The sequence below is a fragment of the Lissotriton vulgaris genome, chromosome 7 (assembly GCF_964263255.1).
Source record: "Lissotriton vulgaris chromosome 7, aLisVul1.2, whole genome shotgun sequence".
Lineage (NCBI taxonomy): Eukaryota > Metazoa > Chordata > Amphibia > Caudata > Salamandridae > Lissotriton > Lissotriton vulgaris.
Genome location: NC_141695.1, coordinates 407,488,273 through 407,515,454, shown reverse-complemented (window position 1 = coordinate 407,515,454; position 27,182 = coordinate 407,488,273). Strand labels below are relative to the sequence as shown.

At 41.1% G+C, this 27,182-nt stretch overlaps 1 protein-coding gene across 1 annotated transcript in view; it reads right to left on the bottom strand.

Moving 5' to 3' along the window:
- Positions 1-24,163: 24,163 nt before the first annotated feature.
- The window catches only part of CACNG6 (calcium voltage-gated channel auxiliary subunit gamma 6), a 387,434-nt gene continuing 384,415 nt past the window's right edge, over positions 24,164-27,182 (bottom strand). The window contains exon 4 of the mRNA XM_086930367.1: positions 24,164-26,515. Within this exon, the coding sequence (XP_086786493.1) occupies positions 26,283-26,515 (233 nt within the window). The 3' untranslated portion in view covers positions 24,164-26,282. The remainder of the gene's footprint in view (positions 26,516-27,182) is intronic.

Sequence of the window (27,182 nt, the reverse complement as noted above, 5' to 3'; positions counted from 1 at the left end):
AACTGCTCAGGGCAGGTGTTAGCTTTTGGAGATATTCGCTCTTAGCGCGAATATCTCCAAAAGTTGGTAATAGGAGATAGCGATGTTAGCGACTGTTTCCAGTCGCTAACATCTTGGCACGCCCACTTTGCATGTCATTAGTGATAAATATCACTGACATGCAAAGTGGGGCCCAAGATGGTCGCTATCTCTTACTAGCTGTCGCTAACTGGTGTTAGCGACAGCTAGGTAATACAAAGATAATTTTATCTCCGCTTTCTTGGCTTTTAAAGCCAAAAAAGCGGAGATAAACCCCCTTGATAATATGCCCCTGAGTCTCTCCTCCAGTGTCCTCATCTGCCATACCACGATTTCCAGTCATTCCCTCATATTTGTCACTTACTTCCAATGTGTTAAATCTGCAGGCCTATCATCGTATTCTAACTATCTTCCAAAATCTCTCCTAGGTTTGTCTCTAAAAATTGGAATTCTTGTCCTTTCACTGCATCACTCTATGTCTGTCTTTCAATATTCTGCTTAACTCCTTCCCCTCTATAAAAACAGTTCTCACACATATACAAACATCATCACATCAGTTCACAACAATCACCTTTCTTCTATTCTTATACTCCTTGGCTTTGAAGAACCCACTTTTCTATTCTCGCTCGACTGCCTGATTATCACTGACCCTCCCCCAACATGAGTCTTCTCTTATTTCTCTACCCATATGTTTTCAGTGGCCTGGAGCACCACACCTTCCACACCAACTGTATTAAAACTTGGCGCCACCAAAGAATCATTCCTGGACCTTATGTTATTCTGTTGATTTAACACCTCATTTCACCATCATTTCTACTTTTGGTTTCTCCTATAATCCAAACACCAATAAAACCTCAAATATTTTCTCCTTTTCACTTTTTGTTTTACTTCTCACCACTCCCATAGTCACACTTGTCGGATTACTTTGTTGTTAACCACCACTGGCTGGCACTATGATCTCTCATGCTAGTCTTCAAAGACTGAGGTCCTATGATTTTTTCCTCAGCTGCCCCTGTCTCCTTGCTCTATTCAATCCACTTTCCTTATGACACCATGACTTTCCCTACTTTATCAGAATTTTGAAACAACTACAGCTTGGTCTAAAATACAAAATGTACAGAATATATGCTTTCTCATCCCATCCAACACAACTAAATCTGATACATTTCTTGGTATTCAATAAACTTGATTACTTTAACAATCTATGAGTGGGCCTCCTTCAACATTTGCCTCCTTGGATAAGGTGTTGACTTCACCCAAAGAACACTTCACAACCTCCTTTGCACCAAACTGGACTGGAAACCAAAATTAGTGGTGGCAAAATATTTCAACCAGCCACATAATGCATGAGGCAAGCGATGAAATGGAGTGGATGCACGGTTGGGTCATGGCAGTTGATCCTGCTAAGAAAGCAGCTCCCTAGCCTACCGGGGAAATGTCTAACCCTGGGCTTGCAACTCCGCTTCACCTGCGGAGTTTACAGAGGTTTGCCTACTCCGCGCTCCTTGGCGAATGCAGAGTAGGCAAAAACTCTGCCTGCGTGGCGGAGCAGAGATAGCCACTCTCTCCCCCTCCCAAATGCCTTAAACATATATAAAGAAGTCACTTACCGGTATTTCTGCTGCCTCCACTGCTTGGCCGCTCTCCTTCAAGCTCCTCTCGTGTCCTCAACGAAGTCCTTCATAAAAACAACACTATGTTGTAAATCTTGTGCATGCGCATGTGCACACGCAAGACTTACAACGTAGCGTTTGGTTTATGAAGGACGTCATCGAGGACCCGAGAGGAGTAGGAAGAGAGCGGCCTAGGAGGGGAGGCAGCAGGAATACAGGTAAGTGCCTTCTTTATATATTTTTAAGGCATTTGGGAGTGGGAGGGGAGCGGGTAGGTAGCGGAGTGAAGCTACGCGGAGCTCCAAAGAGTTTTTTTCTAACTCCATGGAGCTACAGATAGAGGCACTCCTCCAGCTCTGCCCAGGGTTGGCAAATGTCAGAGTGGAAGAATGACCACTCCGGCCTTGCGGATCCATACTTCTACCACATTTTATCCTCACCAGGGTGAATCACTCTACATAAACACAAACTGTCAAAATATATCAACATTTGTTTTGAAAGCCATACATGGCCTATCACCGAACTATATTTCTAGACCAATGGCCGCTCCAACACACCCAGGGACGGACTGGCTGAAGCGGGCATAGAGCGTTTCCCAGGGAGGCTGGAAAGTTGGGGGCTCATTTTGCAATGGTGAGAGACGGTTTTATTACTGGGGGCTGGTTTTGTGGCGGTGCTCCAAAATCGATTTCAAGTAACAAGAGCAGCAGTGTGTTGGACCTGGCCCTTTTTGGCAGGTTCACCCCGAAACTTTTTGCTTTTGCCTAGCCTGTTTCTGTAACCTGGTGTTGATGATTTTAGGTCTCAGCGCACTTTTTCACTGTGGTCCAGTGTAAAGCGCGTACGCTCTCTGTGTGTGCGGTGAGCGTGACCTGCCCTCCCATAGGAATGCATGGGGAATATGTGTGACCATGGTAGTTCCTGATGTGTGGGGAGTGCAGGGCCGAGTTTGGTATGTGCGAACTCGTGAGATTGAATGCTGCGCAATGATGTATGCGGCATGATAGTGTCTAGTGTGGAAGTGCCACTTCTAGAAGTTGGCATGTTTGTGTAATTTGTGTCTGGCGTGTGATTGGCAGGAGCTGGCTTGTGAGCCTGGCTCCAGGAGTCAGGATGGGTCTGCCCCAGTGGTGAATGGAGAGATTAGCATGCTGATGTGAGGGAGGGGTACACCTGGGACCTGAATAGGGCTGGGTTTTCCCTCCACAATGCTGACTCCACCCCCTGTGGTGCATCTGATGTCCCTAGCCTGGCCAGTGAAAGGAGTTCCCCATAACCAGTTGTAGCTGGTTCTCACATTGCCTGCACCCTGCTAGACAAAGGATTTGGGGTATAAAAGGGTGCTGTGACACTCTGAAAATGTTCTGGTTTCCTGACTTGAATCTGCCAGGGGCGTGCTGCTGCTGGGGCCCAGGGAAAGGCTTGCCTCCCTGGACCCTGCCCAGCCCCTGGATGCCCTGCCCAGCCCCTGGTTGCCCTGGAGGACTTATTTTGGACCGCTTTTGGACTTTTGTCCTTAAAACCTTTCCCAGGACCTTTTGCCAGATGGGAGCGCAGTATTTTTACTTTTGGTTGCTGAGGCCCCTTTGTTATGGGAGCCCTTTTCGGGGGGCTTGAGGTCTGCATGCTCCCTAGCGCTTCGTGGGCGCTTTATTTTCCCATGTGTGGGCAGAGCACTGTTGTTTTCCCTTGGGGGAAGCGCTCCTACCCTTGTCATTGCCTCGCAGGTGCCACCCTGCCTTATGCCCACAGTTACACATTTTTATGTAAGGGTGCCACCCCTTTTTGATAGGCGCCTTAACGGGTGCCCACCCTGTTTCTACTTTTATTTCATGCACCGAGGGTGCCCACCCCTCGATGCAGACTCGCAAAGAGAGTGCGGCCGAAAACGGAAGTCAGGCACTGTGGTGCCTAACGGCGGGCGTGACTTCCCGTTTCGCTAGGGAAGTCCCGCACCTGCCGCCGGCACCAGGAAGAGGAGAATGCAGGGCTCCCGTGTCCGGTGAGAGCCCTGCGTGTGAGGAGTGCAGCAACAAGCGAGGCTCCCCAGCGTGAGGGAGAGCCCCGCCCGCTACACGACTGAAGCCCCGAGGTCCGGAGCAGTGAGCTGGTGAGTGGGGGCCCGGGTGCCGCAAGAGGAGATGGTGCTGGTGCGGAGGGGGTTGGCGGCACATTGACGGTGCCTGCCCCTCCGCGCTGGATATGAGGAGTCTCCTCGCCTTCCCCGAGAGCCACCCGGTGAGTTAGTGCTGGGCCGGGGGACATGGGTGCATTTCTGTTTCTGCTCCACGAGGGAGCAGATGGATTTTGGTGGTGCCAGTGCAGGCACCGGGTCCGAGCGGCCCCATATGCCCAGTGGGCCGCTCCAACAAAGGTCCAAGTTGTTTTTCGAGGGGCTCCGGGGGCATTTTAGAGATTTTGAGTCCCCCAGAGAGGGACTCCAACGAAGGAAGCATTCAGGGCGGTCCCGAATGGCAGTGGGCCAACCCAACGGTTCGTAGATGGCCCCTGAGACCCGTGGCTCCCACGTCTGGGGGCATGTTTGTTTAGAGAGCCGAGGTGGCTCCCCCGCCCCCATTAGTTTCCAGAGCCAGATGGCTCCGTGGGGCACCTTTAATGTAGAGCCTGTGTGGCTCCAACGTTTGGGCACAGTTTCTGTCCTAAGGGCTAGTGAGAGCCCTGTCGCAGTTTTGTCTCCAGCTGCCCAGCAAGTAGTGGGCAGCTGCACCGTTTAGGCTTTTGTTTCTTTTAGGGGGACTTGTTCTTTGAACTCAGGAGTGAGTCGCACTCCTGCGCCCCTACCTTGGCATGTCACAGCTGCGCAGCACTTAGTGCCAGCTGCAACGTTTAGGCCCTGTGGTTGTTGCCAGCTGCCCAGCAGGGAGTGGGCAGCTGCAACGTTTAGGTTTCGCCGGTGGCGCACCCCTGACTGGTGCTGCGTGGCAGCGCGCCCTGACATTCTGGAAACAGGGCATTTAAGCCCCTTCTTGAGATGGCCAGTTGGCCAGGGGGCTGGTGTGTGGGTAGGGCGCAAGGCCCTAATGTGATTTCTGCGCAATGTGATGTTACTATGATTATGAGGTTATTTTACCTATGTAGGTTTATGTTAGTGAGAGTTTACTTCACTGTGAGTTACGCCCCTAAATGTGATTTATTCTTAGGAGGCAGAGTCTAATGTGTTTATACTAGTGAGAGATTGCCTACTGTAGTTATACTGTTTAGGCCTAAATGTGATTGCTGCGTAATGTGCTTTGCCTTTATGCTTGTGTTATACTTCTAAAGGTGCTCATGCTTAGAAGTTTGCTTTGCCTAGTATGTTATACTAGAGAGGTTATGTGTCCGTGCGTGATCTAGGCCTATGGTTATTAGTATTGCATAGTGTGTACCTACCTGTTACCAGTGGTTACTGGTTGTGATATATAATTGTGATTTGGTGTGACAGTTATTCTAAGTGCTAGTTCTACTAAGTGCTGATTCTGACAGTGGCCCATGTGGCCCTGTCCTGGTGTAAATAATCCCTTGTGAATATTGCCCGTGCCAGTTGGCACCATGTATATTGTGTGATTACTATCTGATGTGTTTTGACAATACAAAAGTTATTTTTATATAACCTTGTGTGGAGTTCCTTTTGTGGTGTGCCTAGGATGTTGTTGCTGTTGTGTGCGTGCGCAAATGCTTTACACATTGCCTTCGGTATAAGCCAGTCTGCTCGTGCCAAGCTTCCAAGGGGGTGAGCGGGGGTTATCTTGGCGTGTGACTCCCTTGCCCTGACTAGAATGGTGGTTTCTGCCTGGCTTTGACGTAAGTCTTAGCCAACCAGAAATCCCAGTTCTAACACAGTGCTTCACACTTACCCTCCTCCCCGTGGGTCTGGTCTGACAAAATTGCCAGGGCTGCTTTGGGTTCTCATTGCAGCCCTCAACTCATCCATTGTCAACGGTGGGCCAATCAGAACCTTCTGGTTTTTCTCAAAACATCCTAATTTGCAGCCAATCAAATAAATAAATGAATTAAGAAATAAACATGCAAATACGTTTCATTTAAATATATGTAAATGCACTACTTGCAGCTCCATCAACATGGAGTGCACAAATGCAGTTGGCTGAAATGTGTCATTATTTATTGGACACACACTCTTTGTATCTGTGGAAGATTGGAATCTTTGTGACTAGTTATTCAGTTAGCATAGCAGAATGGAAAGCTCAAACCAATGACATGCTTTTACATAGCACTTATTGCCACACTTCAGCATTTTCTAAATGATTTAAATAACAGGTCTTACCACTTCTCAATCTAATGGTGCTTAGTTTACCCATCCAAGAAAACTGTATGCCAGAGTAGGCTTTCCTGGGACCCAAATCTGTGTGCTAAGGCAACATCAGATGTCAGCAGCGAGTGTTAACTCAGCCAGTCATTTTGTTGGCTAAGTAAATGGAGCCTAGGTGAGCGCAGCTGTTAGCCTTTCAAAAAAACATATTTTTCTTAACTTTTTTCCATATTGTTTCTGCTGTTGTTGTCACTACATTCACCTCACAGCTAGAGCGTGGAATCAGCCTTTACATGGACCCATGGCAAAGGTAATGAGGAGGCTGTAGTGTGTTCCAAATGATGGATGCTGTATACTATGGGAAAAAGTGAAAAGACTGTGGGGCTAATTTATAAGGCCCTTGCACCACTTTTGCATCACTTTTCCAATGTTAAAAATGACGCAAAAGTGGCGCAAGGGCCTTGTAAATCTGCCCCTGTGTGTCTTCTTTCTTAATGGATCTGCACTAGATACCACTTTATGAACACAAATAATGTAAAGCTTTCTAAGTTGCACATAGCGCCTTTCTGAATTGGGAACAGCCTGCTGTCACAATGTCCAGCCATTAGGCAGCCCTTATATGTTCAGATCATGTAGTCAGTGATACCCAGAGATCCCAGATATTCTCAGAGTGGAGAAATTCAGCTGAACATTCTTTTGCCTGGCACCCTATCTTTCAATGCCTTCACTTTTAGGATTAGGGAAAAAGGGGTGTCTTAATGTCGCTTGGAAAGCCAAGACATAGCTCTTTAACTCTATTATATGTATGGATATGTTCCTAATTTGTAATGAAAAAGAAGAGTAGGGGTCAAAGTTTTCTTAAGTGTCTGCAGATGCTGTAAAATGCAAGAGTTGCTGAATACCATGGCTACCTACTTTTCATCCATCTCATGGCTCTTTCTTCCCTCATCCTCCCACTAGTCTCTCATCATCACACTCTTGCAGGATCTTTTTCTTCCATTCTTTCTCGCCTTGCAGTTTTCAAATCTTTCTACCTTTCTTTCTTTCACTCCAGCTGAAAGTCTGATGATGAAAAATAAATCACATTCCCCTGAAATAAGTGGTGGTGCCCACCATTGGCATACACTAGCACAGGGTGATTAATAATTTGAACTCATGGGTGGGTGTTTATACACCACACAAGATGGCCCCTGCTCCGTAGAGCTCCATACAGCTTTGGCATTTTGAAAATGACATGCAAGCTCTGGACTTGAGCTCAGAAAGCAGCCACATTCTAACCATGCCAGCATTTCCTGAATTGGCGGCTATGACCCTGTTTTCACACAAAGACTAAACGTATATTTGGAGGCTGCCATTTCTACAATGACTGACGCACCTGCGGGAATTGCTTTTTATCATGTGCTAAGACTTTTCATAAACTTGCAGCACCCTCAGGCTCATTATTATCTACAAATGAGAGCATTCTTCAATCCTGCACATTTGGAGGGCAATAATAGTTCTGATAACATTATTTGCTGAAGTTCCTGCAAAAATCACTATCTTATGTGACTTACTACACTTAAAGCTTCAAACTTGCTACATATATATATATATATATATATATATATATATATATATATATATATATATATATATATATATATATAGTTTGCCATGAGGCACGCATCATTTTGTATGACTTTTTTGCATTTAAACGACTCACTGATTTTTCTTCAAGGCCTTATATGGGGAGTCCTCACAAAGTGGTAGTAGGTCATCCTTTTTCCAGGTCTATACCTTCTCTTTGTGTAATATGCACTCGGTCAACTAAATCCAACCCAGCAACTTCTGTCAGTATGAAAACATTTTGGAATGTGTAAGGGAAAGCTCTCCCTCCTCCCATGCCACTGGCGCTATCTCTAAAAAATTATTGCTAAACACCACTTTGGTCAAACGGCCAGAAAAGGACTTTGATTCTCCCACTAAAAAATTAACTACTCATTTGACCCTAGAAGATTCAACTCCATCCAGTTCTCAAATGGATATAGACATTGCTCAACATAAAAGACTCTCAGAAAATTTAGAAAACAGAAATAGGCAAAATAATCTCCATGTATTTGGTATTCCAGAAGGTTCCGAAGGCTCCAATATGATCACCTTCCTGCAAACGGCGATAGCTTCAATTTTGTGTATGCCTTCTACTTCTCCTCTGTCTATTCAGCAGGCTCCACGTATTGGTCCAAGGGCTGCAAAAGGCCCTAACTCTTGTACCCATAGAATCATTATTCATTTCCTTCAATTCATTGAATTAATTCAACTTCTGTCTATGGCCAAATAGGAGGCGTCTCTCCAATGGTCAGGCCATAAGGTGTTTTTTACACATGACTGTTCTCCAGCTATAGCAACTTGTATGAACAATCACTTGAACTACATCCTCAACTGAGATCCTTGAATATCAGATATGGCCTACTTTAGCCATGCATCTTCAAAATTACTTTCAAGGACAAATACTACTCCTTTGAGAACCTGCTGACTTACAAATCTTCATGATCAACATAAGAGAGAAGCCATAGAATTAGGATCATCCTATGTTACAAAATGGTCTAAATATATTGTGTTGTTCAAATGTTTATTTTTTCTATTTAGCTGAAATACTACTGTAATTATTTGCCATCTACTAACTAATTTCCCCTTATGCCTTTTACTTCTTCCTAGATAAGTCCCTCTTGCAGACTCCCTGCACTGTAACTTCCCTCATGTTCTGTTCACATCACCCCAATAGTCTTCCTCCATGTCTCCAATAGTAAGTTCTGGCTCCCTTGTCAAATTCTAGAGCCTCATGAATATATGTGCTTAATGTTGCTTGTCTGTCAATTGGTACATACTGAATGTTGTTATGTTTTTTTGAAAATTTTAATTGTATTTAAGAGCTCGCTCATATATGCATTGATATCATTTTTTGAAGCTTATTCGCCAAATATGATTTTGCCTTTCACTCGCAGACACTCTGCTGTCACCTTTGTCTTCTTCTTTTTCATCATCCGTGGACCTTTGTTCTTGGGATGCCATATTTAGATTAATCCAATTTTTGGAAGTTATATTCCTTGCTCTTGTCTTCACCTTCCTTTCTTCTTTGTTTTTCTTCGCTCTTTTCTTTCTCTTCACTTCTAATATTTTGTTATGCCTCATGTTTCATATTAATCAGCAGTTGACTATGTATATTCATTTTAATGCATTTTAGAAAAGTTACATGGATGTTAAGTGGTTCAAAAACCCCATCAAACATCAGCATGTTTTACCTCATTTGGCTGGCTTGAAATGTCACAACGCTTTGTTACAAGAGGCACAGCTCAATGAACTGGAGACTGCCAAACTTAAGACACAATAAGGTTGGTGAACTCTATTCCTCTCCCATCAAAACCAACAAAAATGGTGTTATCATCCTCTGTCATATGTCTTTGCGCATCACTATCCACTCTATACATCATCATTGGTTACTACTCACCCTTACAATTGATGATACCACTTTCAGTATGCTAACCTAAACGTTTATGGTCCAACTCATCCAGACCCACATGTCTGGCAGTTGCTCTAATGCACTATAACTGAACACGCCTTGAATCATTTATTAGTAGGAGGGAACTTTAATCAAGTCCTTGATCCCTTTCTGGACAGACTTTCCACCTCATATTTTGTTCTCTACGCCTCCCACAAAGCCTTTAAAAACCTCATTTCTCAACATTGCCTCTCTGGTTCTTGAAGATAATACAATACCAACCTGTTGGAACACTCTTTTTACTCTTTCACTCACCACTCCCAATTTAGATTGGATTATATTTTCCACAGGAAAAGTTTATTGCGACGTGTGGTCAACTCAGAGATTGGTCCTATGCTTCTAGAGGATCACGCCCCAGTACTAATTGATTTAGACATCCTCACCAGTAGGCCTATCAAATCTTCTCGGAGGTTCAACAACTCATTAGTAATGGTTGCCTCTTTTCTCTCTTCCTAGATCACCTTCTTTAAAGAATTTTTCCAATGCAATGACAATGATCAAAATAATTTCATTCTGTTTGGGACACTTTTAAGGCAGCTTTTAAGGTTTTTTTCCCCAAAACAATCAGTACAACATAAATCTGCTTCTATTCTAGAAAATATTAAGTCCCTCGAACATAAAAAGTAAAAATAGCAAATCTGATCACAAAGTCTTAGTTACAGCTAAGATTGAATTCAACAAATTTACGACTGAAGAAGACTGTGATACACACTGTATATTAAAAATGAAATACTATGGTGGTACGAACCAAGCTAGTTCCTTACTAGCTTGCTATTTAAAATGCAGAACGGTGAAGACAGCTATTAAATCCATTATTAATAATTCTGGTGAAAAATTGTTCAGGGATAATGATATTGCAGCATGCTTTGCCTCCTATTACAAGGATTATTATGTCCTAGAAACCACTCAATCAGAGGAACCCTAAATACTTATTTCTCCAATCTCAAAACTAGAGCTTCACCACTGATGGATTTCTGACTTTTAAAACACTGTTTCAAATTGAAGGACTCTACTCGGCCTTACACTCTCTTCCTAAAGAGAAAGCACTGAGCTCTAATGGCTTTACAGTTTAATTTTATCTCCATTTTGCCAAACTCCTCTTTCTGAAACTTTTTTAATTAATCACTCATTTCAATCATTCAAACTCCGTTTCTGGCTCCTATGGAGAAGCCATTAACTGCTTAATCCAGCAAGTCGGCCAGTCCCGTTGTCCGATAGGGTTGCGGACAGACATATGTCCGCCCACCATCCTAATCACCCCCTCACTTGGGTATGGATTTACAGGGTACACGGACAAAATATTGACACTCAAAATATCCCCATGCAAAGTTATTGTGACCAAAATAGCGATGTAAAAAATATCAACATCCTACACTTATAATGGTAAGTACAAAAATATCGGAAAAAATATCAATGTCATTAATATAGTTGTATGAAAGATCGATTTTTAAAAATATATATAATGAAATAAGAAATAAATAGTAAAATTAATTAAACAAAATGTAACAAATATTTAATATATATCTTAACAAATGTAACAAATAAACTTAAAAACGTTAAATACACCTATATAATAATTAAAATATATTTACATATATCTACTTACAAAAAAGTTATTAAACTAATAATTTAAATTATTATTATTATTTTTTTGTGTCCTCATTAGCCAATTAATCGATCCAGGGGCATTCCAACCGCAAGACCCAGTAGCCTCTTTAAGATACCGTCAAATTTTCCTGAAAGGCTGGTCTGGTGTCGAAGCTGAGAAATAGAACCCCGCACGATCTACCTCCAGTACAAGCCCAGTATGGGCTGATAGTCCAATATTACTATGGCTTGGGGTGCCTCCCATTGGACATGGAGACTCAGGCTTAATCATCGGACCCGGGGGAAAAAAAAAAAACGGGGTCCTAACTGTTCCGACTCCACTCAATTAGGAAATTCAAAATCTCACTGTACGGGGACTGCATGTTCTGGCCAAATCTACTTTTGACGTCATGTAAAGTGAGGACAACCACTCTGCATGTGTTGGTGGGTTGATGTTGACCCAGTTTTTGCAGATTTGTCTTCTTGCTAGTAGTATGGCGTAGTATAGGAACTCTCTTTCTAATCCTTTGATGTTATCACTCAGTCCAAATGTTACAAGCGACCAAGAAAAAGGGATGGAGATTTTAAGGATTGACTCAAGTGATATCTTGACTTCCTGCCAAAAGATAGTAACATTCGGGCATTCCCAGAACATATGCAGATCTGAGGCGGCTAGCAGAGAACATTTACTGCAGCACTTCCTCGGTTGAAACTTAGAAAGCCTTTTAGGGAAATAATACGCCCGATGTAATGTAAATAGTTGGTTGCGCCTCAGCCAAGCTGGTTTTATGATCTTATAGAGGAGTGTAAAGGACTCTATCCATTTCCCTTCTGCCTGGGGTTCTCCCTCTCCTCCCCATAGCTTTGTTGGAAGATTAAACTCACCCTCCCTTTCTTCCTAGATGCTCCAATAATGTGAGGCAACCTCCTTGCCTTTGTATGGTTTTTCGATTAGATTCCTCTCTAAGGAGCTGTCTCCTCAAAATGTTATCTTTTTAATTGTTTGAGAGCGCAGCCAACTAGAAAGCTGACTATAAACAAACCAAGATAACGGTGAGGTTACCCTGTCTGAGAATATTTCCTAATCAATAAGAGAGCCATCTTCTACTAATTCTCCCCATCGTATGATTCCTGCTTCTTGTAAGACTGTTTTAACCGCCTGAGTGTAATGCGGTGAGAGTCCAGGGAAGTCCCAGATCGGCGCATGGTTAGAAAAGTATGCAATCTCTGCCTTGGATTTAATTTGAGACCATTCTTTTATGGTACAATATAGTGTCTTTAGTCTGACTTTTTTGAAAAACCTCTGATGCCCAAATTTGAATAGGAATCCGTCCAGTGGAAGGTCTGAGCCCAGTAGCATAGCTTTGAACATATGGCCGTTCGAGTTATCTAGTGGGGACTTTAGTAACATCCTGGAGTGGGTCAAGTCGAAGGCCCAAGCGTAGTATTCCAGGTCTGGCAGAGCAAGACCTCCTTTTTCCCTTCTCCTTCTCAGTTTCTTCCACGCCAGCCTGGTTGATCTATAACACCAAACAAATGAATTTATGTTTTGTTGGCATTTTATTAATTGGTTCGTGTTGAATAATAAAGGAATTGTGTTGAAGAGAAATGTGTATTTGGGGAGTATGGACATTTTTACTAAGCTGGTTCTCCCGTAGATGGTGAGAGGTAGAAAAGACCAAGACTTCATTAATGATTTAGCTTCGCGTGAGATGCGATCTAGATTTTTCTGGGCCAGAAGGTTGGGGTCTTTGGTGATTCTTATGCCCAGGTAGCGCAATGAAGTTCTTAAAGGGAGCTGAAGATTGGTGATGTTCCAGACCATTATCTCTGTCTTCCCTGCGTTTATTTCATAGCCTGAGTGCTTTCCAAATTCCTCTGCGCTTTTGATGACAATAGGGAAAGCCTGTGTCGGGTCTGTAGTGTATATAAGGATGTCATCAGCATACAGCCCGACTTTCTTTTCCCACCCAGAAAATGAAAAGGGGGGGGATATTAGGGTCTTCTCTTATGGAGTGAGCAAATGGTTCTAGATAAATGTTAAATAGTAGGGGGGAAAGAGGACACCCCTGTCTTGTTCCTCTAGTAATTTCAAAGGGATTTGTGTGTGTGCCGTTAATTAGTAAACTTGCCTTAGGGTTTTTATATAGTAAGCCTACCGTTCTACGGAATTTAGGGCCTATTTTAAACTTTACCATAGCAGCATTTAAGTAAGACCAGTTTACTCTATCGAATGCTTTTGTTGCATCGAGCGTCATGATTGCAAGAGGTAGAGCAAAAGTTGAGGCAATATCTATAGCTCCGACTAGATCGTATGTTAAGTCGGCAAGTTGTCGGCCTCTTATAAATCAATTTTGATCCAGATGTATGATATCTCCAATCTAGCTTCCCAAACGAGCGGCCAAAATTGACGAAAAGATCTTATAGTCATTGTTGAGAAGCGAGATTGGACGATATGAACCGCAGTCCATTGGATCCTTGTCTGATTTTAAGATTAAGGCGATGTTCACTTCTCCCCAAGAACTAGGCGGTGTCTCTCCTTTTAATAATATGTCATTAAATAGCTTTGTTAGTATCGGGGTAAGTGTGGAATTAAGCACCCGATATAATTCACCCGGAATCCCGTCCGGTCCTGCGGCTTTCCCCTGTTTTAACTTCTTAATGACACATTCGACTTCCCCCCTCGGTTATCTCCCTATCTAAATTCTCGCTCTGATGCTCTTTTAGCTCAGGAAGGTTCATCTTTTCCAGCCATTTATTTCTTTCCTCAGTGTTGTCAATATTGTCAGTTATTTCGTCTGTATAAATATTATGGAAGAAGGCACTGAAAGCTTCACCAATCTCAGTATCAGTTTTCCTGTTATTTGATTCTCCATCTACTCTCACCTCTTTTATATGTTTCCTAACCTGGTCTGCTTTTATTTTCCAGGCTAGCAGCTTTCCTGCTGACTCGCCATATTCAAAGTGGGAGAGTTTACTGGCCTGCCAACGTTTGTTTAGTCTCTCCTGTAGTAATGTTTCTAGATTATCTTTTAGCTCTCTTTTCTTTTCTAAATTAGTAGAGGGCGATTGATCTGCTGAATCCAGCCTTGCCAGATCTTGCTCTATTGACAGTAGTACCTCTCTGTACTTCTTTTTCCTGTAGGATGCCCTATTGGTGATACAGCCCCTGATGTACGCTTTCCATGTCTCCCACACACTAACCAAAGGGGCAGAGTCTAAATTCAGCTCTAGGAAGGCAGTGGTTTCGGATATAAGATATTCTCTTTCCGTTTCCTCTAATAATAGAGTACGATCAAAAGACCATGAGGCAAAATTATGTTCGCGATCTAGTGATAACGAGAAAATGATGGCAGAATGATCCGATAAGTGCGATGGTAGGTATGTAATGTTCCTTATCAAATCTTTTAGAGAGAACCTAAATAGAGCGTAGTCTATTCGGGATTTATGCTTATACTTGTAGTTGTGGTAAGAGACCCCCAATGTTTTCCCGGCTCTCTGTCTCCAAAAGTCTTCCAATCCCAAATTGGACATACAGCACAATAGTGCATCTCTTGTTTTGTTATGGGTTATTGCCCTAGAACTAGGGGATTTATCCAGTTTGGGATCTAATACTAAGTTGAAATCTCCCGTCCATATTATTGGGTTGGTGATAGTTATCAAATGATTTTGCATTGTATTTATGTAGGAGGGGTCATCTTGGTTAGGTCCGTAATAGGCTACTAGGGTAAATCTCCTTAGATCTAGCTGGACATTAGCTATTAGCCATCTACCATTCGGATCTGCCTTCAAATCGTCAATCTGAGCCCTAGCGCCTTTTTTAAATATGATGGCTAATCCATGAACGCTGGCATTATGGTCTGTGGTAATGAATTTATCGACCCATCTTAATTTTTTAAAGATGTCTGTGATATCTTGTTTATTTAGATGTGTCTCCTGGATCGTTATGATCTGCGCAGACGAATCTCTGAGGTACTGCATAATTCTATTTCTTCTCCCTCGTACGCGCAGACCGTTTACGTTCTTTTAGTTTACTCTTCATTCGACCTTCCAGTATATATCCTTTATTGGTTTGGATATTGACCACTCTTATGCGGTAGGCCCTGGAATCAATGAGTTTTCGATTTTTAAGATTTTGGTTACGAGGACTTTTTTGTGCTTTCTCCCCCTCTCCCACCCCCCTCCCTCCCCTGGAAAACCCCTCCCTACTTACTCTGGCCGGATGGCTGGCCAGGTTTGTCGCCCCTGACGTACCCCTACCTGGGGCCCCATTTATCTAGTCTATCAGTCGGTCGATCATATTGGTGTTAAATGGTGTTTATTTGATCCAGGTTATATGCTAGTTAGGGTGTTTATTTTTTTATTATTTTTTTCCCTTTTTTCCTCTCTTTCCATTTTTTCCCCCTTTTTTTTCCTTTTACTCCTTCCTCTTTTTTCTTTCTTCCTTTTCCTTTATCCATTCCCTTATCTTCCCTTTTCCTTTCCTCTTCTTCGCTCTCCTTATTTTTTCCTTATTTTTTTTTATATCTTGAAAAAAAGAAAAGAATAGAATAAGATACAATTAATCAATCCTGGAACATATAAAGGAGTAAGAGGAGAAAGAGGAGGAGGATCCTTTCTTTTTACATTTCCCTTATTTTTTTTTTTAACAGTCTAACTTTTTATTTTTTTATTTACACATAAATACATATATTGTGTGCTCATGTGAATACCTCCTTTTTATTTTCTCCCAAAATTTTTTTTTTTTTTTTATGGCTGTTGTGCATACTCTTTTATATATATATATATATATATTTTTTTTTTTGAAGCGGGGGACATCGTTATTATTTATTTAATTGTCGATTGACCTTCCTTCCTGAATCTCTTTTTTATCTAGGAGTGTGGGAAAATTCACTGATGGAGACTAATAATTCATCCGCCTCGAGAGGAGTCTTGATATTATACATTTTGTTGTTGAACATAATCTTCAAGAAGGCGGGGAATCGCATCTGTACAGTTGCACCCAAGGCTCTAAATTTTTCCATACATTGACCAAGCTCCCACTGCCTGTCTAAGGTAGTTTTAGATAGGTCTGATCTTACTTCAAAGGAAAAATCTGAGGTCTTCAGAGTTTTGGCTTTGAGTGCTAGAGTAAGAATCATTTCCTTCGTTGTATAAGTTAAAAAAATTACTAAGATCTTCCGGGGTTTGGACCTGCTTGGATTTAAGCGGAAGGGGTCACGTTGTACTCTTTGTATGTCAGTTTCCAGGTCTAATTCTGACATCTCTAGTTTCAGAGTATCCTGAAGCAGGGTCACCACGTATTTTTTAAGTTTGCTTCCCTCTTTTCCTTCCGGGATTTTTAAAATCCTGAGGTTATTCCTTCTTGAGTAATTCTCTAAGGACTCGCCTCTCTCTTTTACTGCTTCTCCCTCTCTTCTCATAGTCGCAATTTTCCTTTTAGCATGATCTAGCTTTGCTTTAAGCTCTCCCACCGTTGTCTCTACCACCCTGTCCTTTCAAAAAGTCCATCCACTTTGGTTTCCAGATTCTCACACATGGCCCGGATCTCAGATTGGTTTTGCCTAGATTCCGCAAAGCATACTTTTGACTCTTCGAAAGCAGATTTAATCTCCTTGCTCATGTTGAGAAGTATGCGCTGTATTGTATCTTCGCTATCTTCTCTCTGACCACCTACATTTTGGTCCAGGGCACTTTGTATAACCGTCTTTTCCATATCTGCTGAGTTTATGACCAAGGGCTCTGTTCCCGGAATCTTGCCGCTGTTCAGCTTTCTGGCATCGTTATCCAGACCTAAAGTTTTTGGCTGTTCCATGGTCTCTGCTGAGAGCGCCGTACTAGGTGTGACTGATGAGGCAGGGTTTTTTGTTGTGGTAGACATGACTGGTGCTGTAGTCAGGATTAAGGTTTAAGATCTGGGGTAGAACCTTAAAATAGGATTTCAGAGAAGGTGTGACTCTTGTAAGCTTGGTTTTTCTAGAACTAGCTTCTCCCTGGGCTAGCTCCTTCTGATTCTTTGATCGCCCTGCTGTTATTTTATTAGTATATGTGGACGAAAGCCTCTTCTTGCCACCTGGGATCTTATTGCCTAGTAGTTGGAGTGGATCTAATTCTGACCCTGTTTCTGTTTCTGATTCTGACTCTATCTCAGATCGAACTTCTTTTTCAAGGCTTCCTTCAGGCACCTTCTCTGAATTTAAAGCGAGATGACAACTATTATCTGCGTTTCCTAGGTTAATGTCCTTCTGCCTGCCTTTCCCCTTTCCCTTTGCCTTCCGCTTCCCCAGGTTGTCGATGCAAAGCCTTTCTTCTTGACCACTACCTTCTTCTGGTTGGGCTGTGTTTTTCTATTGTTCTTTAGTGAGACAGCACTGGAGAGGGCTTGCAATTTGCTCCTGACAGTGGTTATATCGGGGTCAGTAAAAAAGCCTCTTTTCGGGAGGTCCCCCTGACTTACTGTTTGATTTTGTGATTCAGTGTTTGGGGCCCAGCTAACGGTTAATTCAATTCCTGCGGGCTTAGAATTAACATTTAAGGCACTTACAGAGTTAGTACTTCTGGCCCAAAGGAGTGGGTTGCTGACCCCCGTCTGCTCCTCTATTGCAGCACCCTCCGCCCGAAAATCCTGCTTACCGCACCTTGTTGTTGTAGCTGAGGCAGCTCCTTTCGTGGTATAATTATAAAGAGCCGCCCTCCTACTCCTTCGCAGCTCCACGGCTGCCTCGCTCCAGCGAGAGGGAGCAGGAAAAGAGAACCGCCCCCAACACATCGGCCGTTTCGCTGAACTTGGCAACTGCTCCTCAGCACCGACAACAGCCTCGCAAAACACAGAACCAGACGCCAAGAACCGGCAATCAGCAGCAATCAGTAGCCGAGAGAATCCACCGAGCCGCCCCACAACGCCAACAGCAGCCGCGGATGGAAGGGGCGGCGCCGAGTGCTCGTAGGTGTGCCCGGGATTGGGACTCAGACGGCAGCCGCGGGTAAAGAAGGTGGCGCCGAGCGCCGAGTATTCCGCGTGTGAGCCCGGGGGGCAAAGCTCAGGCAGGCTCAATCAGGTAGGACCACCTTGGGAAACAGCGTGATCGACCACTTTGAGGCTTCTACGGGCGCATAAGGGGCATCCAGGCAGGAGCCTTCGTCGGGACGTGCGCACCGCGTTAGCAAGCGGACGCCATGTCTTCCCTCTCAAGACAGGCTAGCTAGATCAATAATAATTTAAATATATATTATGATTTTAAAATGATATAAAACAAATTAGTATATATAATTGTATACCATTAACATAAAATCTTTGAAAAACAAACTGTTATAATTAAACAAAAAATTAAACTACTAAAAATTCTTGAAATTTAGCAAAATTTATTTTACACATGAAAAATATTAGTTACTAAAAATATTATAATTTCAAATAAACAAAAAAATAGTAATATAAATTATAACAGCATAAAATAAATTATAACATATAAAAATGTATAACTATACTGTTCCCATTACCATTTATAGCAAACTATGCAAACTATTAAAATTAATATATAAAACATTTACTACTCCCACGCCACCCAATGCAAAAATAATAAAATTGGTTCAAATTTACAAATCTCCGTCAAATAAATGCAATAGTAGGAAAATCATTGGATTGCGGATAAGTAATATTTACTGTACCCATTCCAGCCACTATAACAGTAAGTAGCAAAACTGTTGGAGTGCGAAGGGATGCATTTACTATTCCCACTCTAATAAGTGCAACAGTAGGGAAAGTGTATGACAGCCGAGGTATAAAATTCACTTTATCCACTGCAATAAGTGCAACAGTAGGGAAAGTATTGGATAGCAGATAGGTACAATTTACTATTCCCACTCCACTCAGTACAACAGTAGGGAAAGTGTTGAATTGCGGAGTGGTAAAATTTACTATTCCAACTTCAATAAGTGAAACAGTAGAGAAAATGTTGGAAAGCGGAGGGTTAAAATTGACTATTCCCACTCCAGTCAGTTCAACAATAAAAACAAACAACATATCTTCAACAAAATAATATTATTTTAAAAACAACGTTAATAAAAAATATATAAATATGTTGAAAAAGAAAATGAAAAAATATTTAATATTAAGATTTAAAAAAATAAAAACATATCACAATCTTAAATACATATCACAAATTCCTACAAATATTATCTATCTATACTAATATAATAAAGAGAGAGCCCAAACCTTTGAGGCGGGTAATCTCAGGAACCACAGCACCAATCACAACACCTAATACAGCGTTGGAAAGGGCAGTTGCAGCAGAAGGACATAGGCTATGCAGACGCCCACCATATACATTTAAAAGGTAAAAGAACCGTGCCAGCAAAGTAGTCCCTTGTGGGCGTGTCTGCGCTGTGCTGTGGGCGTGTGCTGGGGGGCATGACAAACGCTGGGGGCCTGTGGTACGTTCCGCCCTTCATGCCATGTCTCATATCGTGTGCCATTAAATGCATGTGTGGTAAATGCATATACATTGTAAAAGTACATTATTAAAACATCAAATATATGTTTGTATATATGTGTATTTATATATATATATATATATATATATATATATATATACACATTTTTTAAATTTAATTAAAACATTTATTCTTTTAAATTGCATTATTTATATTGTTTTTATATATTATTTTATTTTATTACCCTTTACACCCTAAAAACAAATCCCACCCTGCTCCCTTTAAATACTCCTGCACCCCATTATCATAACCCACCCTTACTCCTTAAAATATCTCAACACCCTTAAACACTAACCCATCCTTACCCTATAAATATACCCTGTACCCCAAAACCCAAACCTGTCCCTAAACCCTAAAAATACCCCTGTACCCCACAACCCAAACCTAGCCCTGAACCCTATAAATACCCCTGTATCTCAAAACACAAACCTACCCGTGAACCCTAAAAATACCCCTGTACCCCAAAACCCAAACCTAGCCCTGAACCCTAAAAATACCCCTGTACCCCAAAACCCAAACCTACCCCTGAACCCTAAAATACCCCTGTACCCCAAAACCCAAACCTAGCCCTGCCCCCTTAAAATACCCCTGTACCCCAAAACCCAAACCTACCCCTGAACCCTAAAAATACCCATGTACCCCAAAACCCAAGCCTAGCCCTGAACCCTACAAATAACCCTGTACCCCAAAACCCAAACCTACACCTGAACCCAAAAAATACGCCTGTACCCCAAAACCCAAACTTAACTTGGAACCCTAAAAATACCCCTGTACCCCAAAACCTAGCCCTGAACCCTTAAAATACCCATGTACCCCAAAGCCCAAACCTACCCCTGAACCCTAAAAGTACTCCTATACCCCAAAACCCATACCTATCCCTTAACCCTAAAACTACCCCTGTACCCCATAACCCAAAACTATATCTGAACGCTTAAAATACCCAAACACCCCAAAACATATACCTCAGTAACCCAAAACATATACCCCTATACCCATACTTACCTTATCCAAACATTTAAAAAAACATGCTTTTACCATTCATGCATTTACAACAAATTTTGTTGTAAATGTATGCGTGGTAAAAGCATATAAAATGTAATGCCATGCGTTATAATGGCATTGCGGAGTCATGGTACCTTTGTAATGAAAGTATGCGGAGTGATGGTATGCGGAAAGAAAGTCGCGGAATAATGGGTGTTTACCCTCCCCCAATAACATTGGTGGCACGGCGGCCCACATCTCCAGCAACATATTCATATTTTTTCACCACCCATTTGAAAAATGCACAGATCTCTCTGATTGATGTCCAGCACCGACATACACTTTTAGACACACCTCCCACCACAAGTTCTAGAATTGCAAACTACGTTCGAATCTCGGCATCAGCTCAACATCCTGTGATTCCAGACAAATCGCTTTGTCTCCCCGTGCCTACCACAAATGAATGTGTTCTTCTGTAATGTAAATTGTGCTCATACCATGTTGTCGAGTTCGCGCTATATAATATTGCAAGGAAAAATAAAGTAGGGAAACTCGAGTTCACCCACTACTGAACGCGCACTCTTAAGTGCATCAGCAGTGCACTGTGAATCGGAGCGTTTCACAGCCCTGTCACAGATAAGAAATGCTATCAAAACGAAATCCTACAAAACAATATACGACTGGCCGACAGCAATTCATACCTGGACAACAATTGGACGGGCTGCTAGTTATAAATAAAACACAAAAATTATTTACATACACATACATATTTATACTTGGAAATTATTCATTAACAAAAACTTTCATTATTACATTGCCCGTCTGCCACCTTAGTTTGGTTACTTCCCACCCTATAACACTCAAACACTCACAACCTGCACCTAAAAAATTCTTTACACTATTAATAAAAATATTCATCAACAAATGTATTTTTATTTATTAAAAATTAATGATTAATTAATTATAACTAATATATTACCCATAATAAATCTCTACAAATCACACAACACACTCATAACATGTAACAAAAAATTATTTACACAATTACTATAGTCAATTATTGAATGAATAATTAATATGAAGTAAAACAATAATTTTTTGTTGCTTAAACTTCATTTATTTCCCAACCCATATGCCTACAAATCTCACAACCCACATCTAAAATCTAAAAACAAAAATATTTGCACAATTAACATAATTAATTAATAATTAAACAAATATTAATAATTAGAAACCTAATTATAATCGTAACGTAATGAACGTCCCACCTTTTATCCCCATAATCCCCAGAACTCGCATTTAAAACTAAACTGTAAAACAATTAATTACACTATTAAAATGAATTTTCAAATAAATAACATAGTATAGAACAACTAATTAAAAAGTCATTAAAATAATTTACTCCCAGCCCTTTATTTCTATAAACCCAAACCCTGCACCTAAACAAATGCAAATAAACAATTAACTTAATTAATGATCAATTAACTAATATTAATAATCAGCTCATTATCAATTAGTTAGGAATTAATTACGTCCCTCTCATTACCACTATAACCCATAACCCGCACCTAAAAAAATAACATAATTAAAATAATTAATTATCAATTAAATAAATATTATTAATTATCAAATAATTATTAAAAATAAATAACTTTCCACCCTTTACCCCTATAACCCCACAACCTGCACCTGAAGAAATTACACAAATAAAATAATGTATTATCAATTGATTAATATTAATTAATAACTAATTATTATTAATTAACCCCTTCCGTGTGGGGCGTATTATCCGCCTGTGCTGACTCCGCCTTGCGTGGGCGGAGTCATGACGGAACGGTTCCGTCATCAGCACAGCTCAACCGATGCTGATGACGGAACCGTTCTGTCATCAGCATGGAAGGGGTTAAACACTATAATACTTCCCACCCTTTACTCCTATAAACCCCACAACTCACACATAAAATTCACCCACAAAAATTTAAATCACAATTAACACAATTAAATATCAATTAAATAAATATTATTACATAAAAAATCATAATTAATTTATTATAATTAAATTACTTCCCACCCTATTCCACTATAAATCCAGAACCCGCTACAGAACTAAAAAACACATTTATTTAAATTACATTTAATAACTATTAAAAATGTAACATATACGTTAAAAAAATAAACAACACATACAAAAAATTACATCACACATATTTAGGATAAATACTAAAATACATAACACTAATTATTTTTTTTATTTTAAACAGCTATATTTTTGCAAATGATAATAATGACTTCTATATTTTAAAAATCGATATTACTTGCCTTCAAATCGATATTTTTGACATCTACATTTACATGTCACAATATTTTAAACCCGATATTCTTGTCTGTCGATATTTGCAACTCAATATTTTGTCTAAACACCTGATTTCACATGCTCTTCTCCTGTCCAGCTCTGTCCACTTTCTGGGTTATAATATGGAACCGCATCATAGACATTACTCAGATGCACATACCTCTCTCACATGATTTACTCTTTCTCATCAGCATACACGATGTATGGGATTCTCATAGAATGCTTGGGAAACGTGTTGATCTGCTGATCTCCATAGCTATCTCTGTTATTATATCCAATTGGAAATCCACAGATAATATTACTCTTCAAGGTAGGTGGAACCTAGAATGCCATCACCATAAATTAGATAACTATAAGCATCATCAGCTTTGGTTACCACTTACTAATGACCTGTTATCTATTGCTAAGGAGACTGTCCCCCCCCCCCCAAAAATAACTATATAATTCGTACTTGAAGTCTATCTTTATACATTTGTATACACCTAGCATTGCATAATGCTTTGTATATACTATCATTCCACTGTTTTAACTGCTTTGTTATTTCTGTACCTGTACGGCTACAACTTCATTCATATTCTAGTTTATTTTCCCATTTTCCCTCCTAAATTCCCTTTCTCTTGCTTTTTCTCACTTCTACTCAAAAGTGTATTACCTAATCCTACATAGCTAATATTGCTTGAATAATTATTCTCTCCCACTGTGATTTACATATAATATATTCGCAGCTTGTTAAGCTTAAACCTCACAGCTTATATTTACAATGTTCTCTTAGGCATCACGCTGTTTCATCAATAAATATCTTTAAATAGAAAAAAATGGTGTGAACTCGTTCTGTTTTTTAATGATCTATGCTCTGGCATCCAACGAAAACACCATGGAGGTTAACCACAGTCATTTTAAATGCCCATATTATGTTTAGGTCTGCACTGCAGCATGTAACATGGTCACTCGGCAGCTGCTTTTGACCACACTTCGCGGTCTTCTTTTATCCAATATTTCTCTGAAGCAAAGAGTTAGGCCACATTAAGTTGGGGATCAATGAGAAATGTGTAAAACAATGTCAGATTACCGCACCTCTTGGCCCTCGCCCCCACTTCTTATTTAGAGGTGGGGGGGGTGCTTAATTTCTAACAGAAGAGGTTCTGCACCTCCCCCAGCATGCCAGCCCCCGAAGAACAGCCAGGTCTGTGCTATAAGAAGGACCTACTTTTTTAGGACAGGACTCCCAGCATTGTTTTGTCTGGACCCCCTCCCCCCTGCCTTCTATGCCTTCCCCCAGTGTGGCCTACGCACTGAAAGAAGGATTTTTCGAAAGAAACTAGTGCTTTCTGTGTTTATTTATGAGAAACAAGTAAATTACATGGCGGGCCGACAAGCATAGTGTAGCTTTCCTAGAAGAGATTTTGTTGTGTCCGCTGAGGCTTTTTTTAGAGAATATTCCCCATCAGTTCAGCTAGGAACCGTGAAATGCTGGGTGAGCAGAGGCAGGGCCTCGGTTGCCCCAGTGGCATGGTGGCTGTCCAACTAGGGCATAAATGATGCCCCACGTTTTATTGTACTTCCCACATAAAGACATGAACTGCAACATTAATTTATAATCTCCATTCCGTTCAATGTGAACCCTTTCAGCAACCCTGCAAATGAACCAAGCCCACAGTTTAACATACACGCATACACATTATTGATTTAAGCTCACAAACATGTGGTGCAATACCCCAGTGAAGGTTAGAAATGATATAAGATGGCTAAAACCAAGGCAAAACAAACCTCACATTGCTTTATTTACAGGTGTGCCCCATTTGTGTAGAGATATCTTCTGCTTTATATTCATCAAGCTCTCACCAGCAAAGGTCCTACATGGCAAAAAATTAGGTATGCAAACATTTCTTTGACCAACTCAGATGAGCACCATAACCAGCAACTGTTTTTATCACACATTTGCCAGATAATGTCTAGCAATAAATATTGTTTAAATGTCTTGCAGGGCATTACTGGAATTTCAATTGAGCTTTCAATATAAGATGTAACACAACACTCTGAACCTCCCAGAGCAAAGAATTCATATAACAAATCTCTGGTCAGCATAAACCTAAATAAGGTAATGGTAATTCTGCTTCAAGTTGCTTCTTTCTGCCTGAGAATACAGCCTATGTCTTTGTCAGGGCTTCAGAATAAAATGCACCAACTTATTTTCCTTGCTGTTTTACAAAGTACACAGACAACAGGATGCAACTTACAATATCTATCTCCTTTATATAAACAAAGATTTAACTAATCATCCCTCAGCCCTGAAGGTCTCCTTTCCTACTGACATGTAAGGGATAACACTTTAGAGGTCAGCTGTAGGCTTTTAAATGTAGGCTCCGTCTTCTTTATAAATGTGATTATTTGTGAGTGGCACACAGCAGGGCATGAAGATAGCATGATTGATTGAGCCCCCTGCTCAAGAAGGCTTTGCCCAGGACACATCACTTTTACCAGAAGAACAATCAACACAAGTTTCTCGAACCTTTCAACACTGCACGTAGCATAATCTCTTTTCACCCCTTTCAGAATAATGGAAGGTTGTACCACCATTCTAAGAGCTGGGCTGGTGACCGTCGAGAGTCTTGTCTTGCTTTATACTAGCATTATACTAGCCTAAATGCAGCTGCAATCACTGAATGATGATTTAATGCTGCTACTAGGGTAAAGGCAACCTCAAGAAGCTGTGTGGTTAGATGCTCGCTCTTCATTGCATCCAAATAAATGTGACCTTTGGCCTTTTCCATCCTGATTCTCTGTCACCCAGCGTAAGGCAACCTGAATTCCATTGTCAAGCCTCTCAGCCTATATCACAATGAGGAGACTGCACTGCAGCAACACTTAAAATCCCCCTTCCTCAAAATTGCAAGACATCAGTCAGTTTGAACTAATTCATGGTAGTGGTTACCCACCCAAAATACAGATCAACTTAGAATTGGTCTGTGGGACTACTTACCACAGTTGTAGAAATCTTTAATAAAATAGGGATACATAAAACCATATTGGTCATTGCTCCTATGTTGGTATGTACCACCTCCTCCATTTTTTCAGCTCCCGCAATGCCCCACCCGTGAATCCCCCTTCCCGTCCAAAGTAAACACATTAAAGGAGGTTCGGTATGCTATAAAGCTTATTTACAATAGAGACAAACAATGATAGGTCCAACAGAGTGACTGCTCTGATGTGTCTGATTTATCCTTCCCTCTCCAGGGGTTCCTCTGTTTTTGGGGCTCGGGCGTGCACCACAAGTCCCTTGGCCTGTTAAATGAATCCGGTGCAAAATAAAAGCCAAAATAAACAGCCCTTCTCAAATGAAGGGTTCTTCCAGTAAGAATCAGTTCTGGTGACATTGTTGTTGAGTGGTATTTATTCCAAAAAATCTCCTCGGGTCAAAACATATCTATCACAGCCTTTTTAAGTACTGGATTGTGGCTCTTTCTTCAGACAGTACTCCCAGGGCTTCTTGGTCAATGGCGGAAGTGACAGAATGACGAAACATAAGCCTCCGAACATCATGATGGCACCACCAGCAGCAGCACAGGCGACCGACCAGGAGTATTCGTATTCGAGAGGTATAGATTGATCACTCTCGATCAGCCACCGAACAGCCTGACGAAAGATCTCCATGGTGACGAGCACCATCAGTCCTGCAAAATAAAGCTGTACAGAGTTACTGGAATTTGGACAAACATGCATCAAGGTGGATTATAATGTGAAAAGCAAGCAGCAACAATACTTAGGCAATAAGGTCACTCCAAATACTTATCTAGTGACATACGTTTACTGTTCGACCAGAAGGGAAACGGTACTCTTTGAAGATACTCTTCTACTATCAGTCTTATCAGCTCCGTGCTCCTGGCTAATGGTAAGGGATGGGGGGGGGGGGGGGGGGGGAGTTAGATCACAAAGTGCACCCTGAAAGTAGAACAATTTGGAAACCTAGACCAACAAGCCCAGCTGGCTTCCCCAAACCTCGCAGGGTTTAATCTGTAGTCATAATATAAAGCAGTTATGGAACGAGAATATCAAGTTTTAAATATTGCGCTATACTAAAATATTGTAGGAAAAGTATTGACGACCAAAATATCATCATGTTAAGTATATAGAGGCAAGTAATGGTTTAATATACTAAATTCCACATATGTATATTCAAGATACATAGAGTGGAGCTAAGAATAGTAACTCTAGACTTACAATATATACTTAACACAGCAATATTTTGTTGAGGATATTTTTGCTATGATATTCTGGTGTCATGAAACTCTAGTAACTTTTTGAACTGACAACACCAAGTAAAGATTTTTAAACAGATAG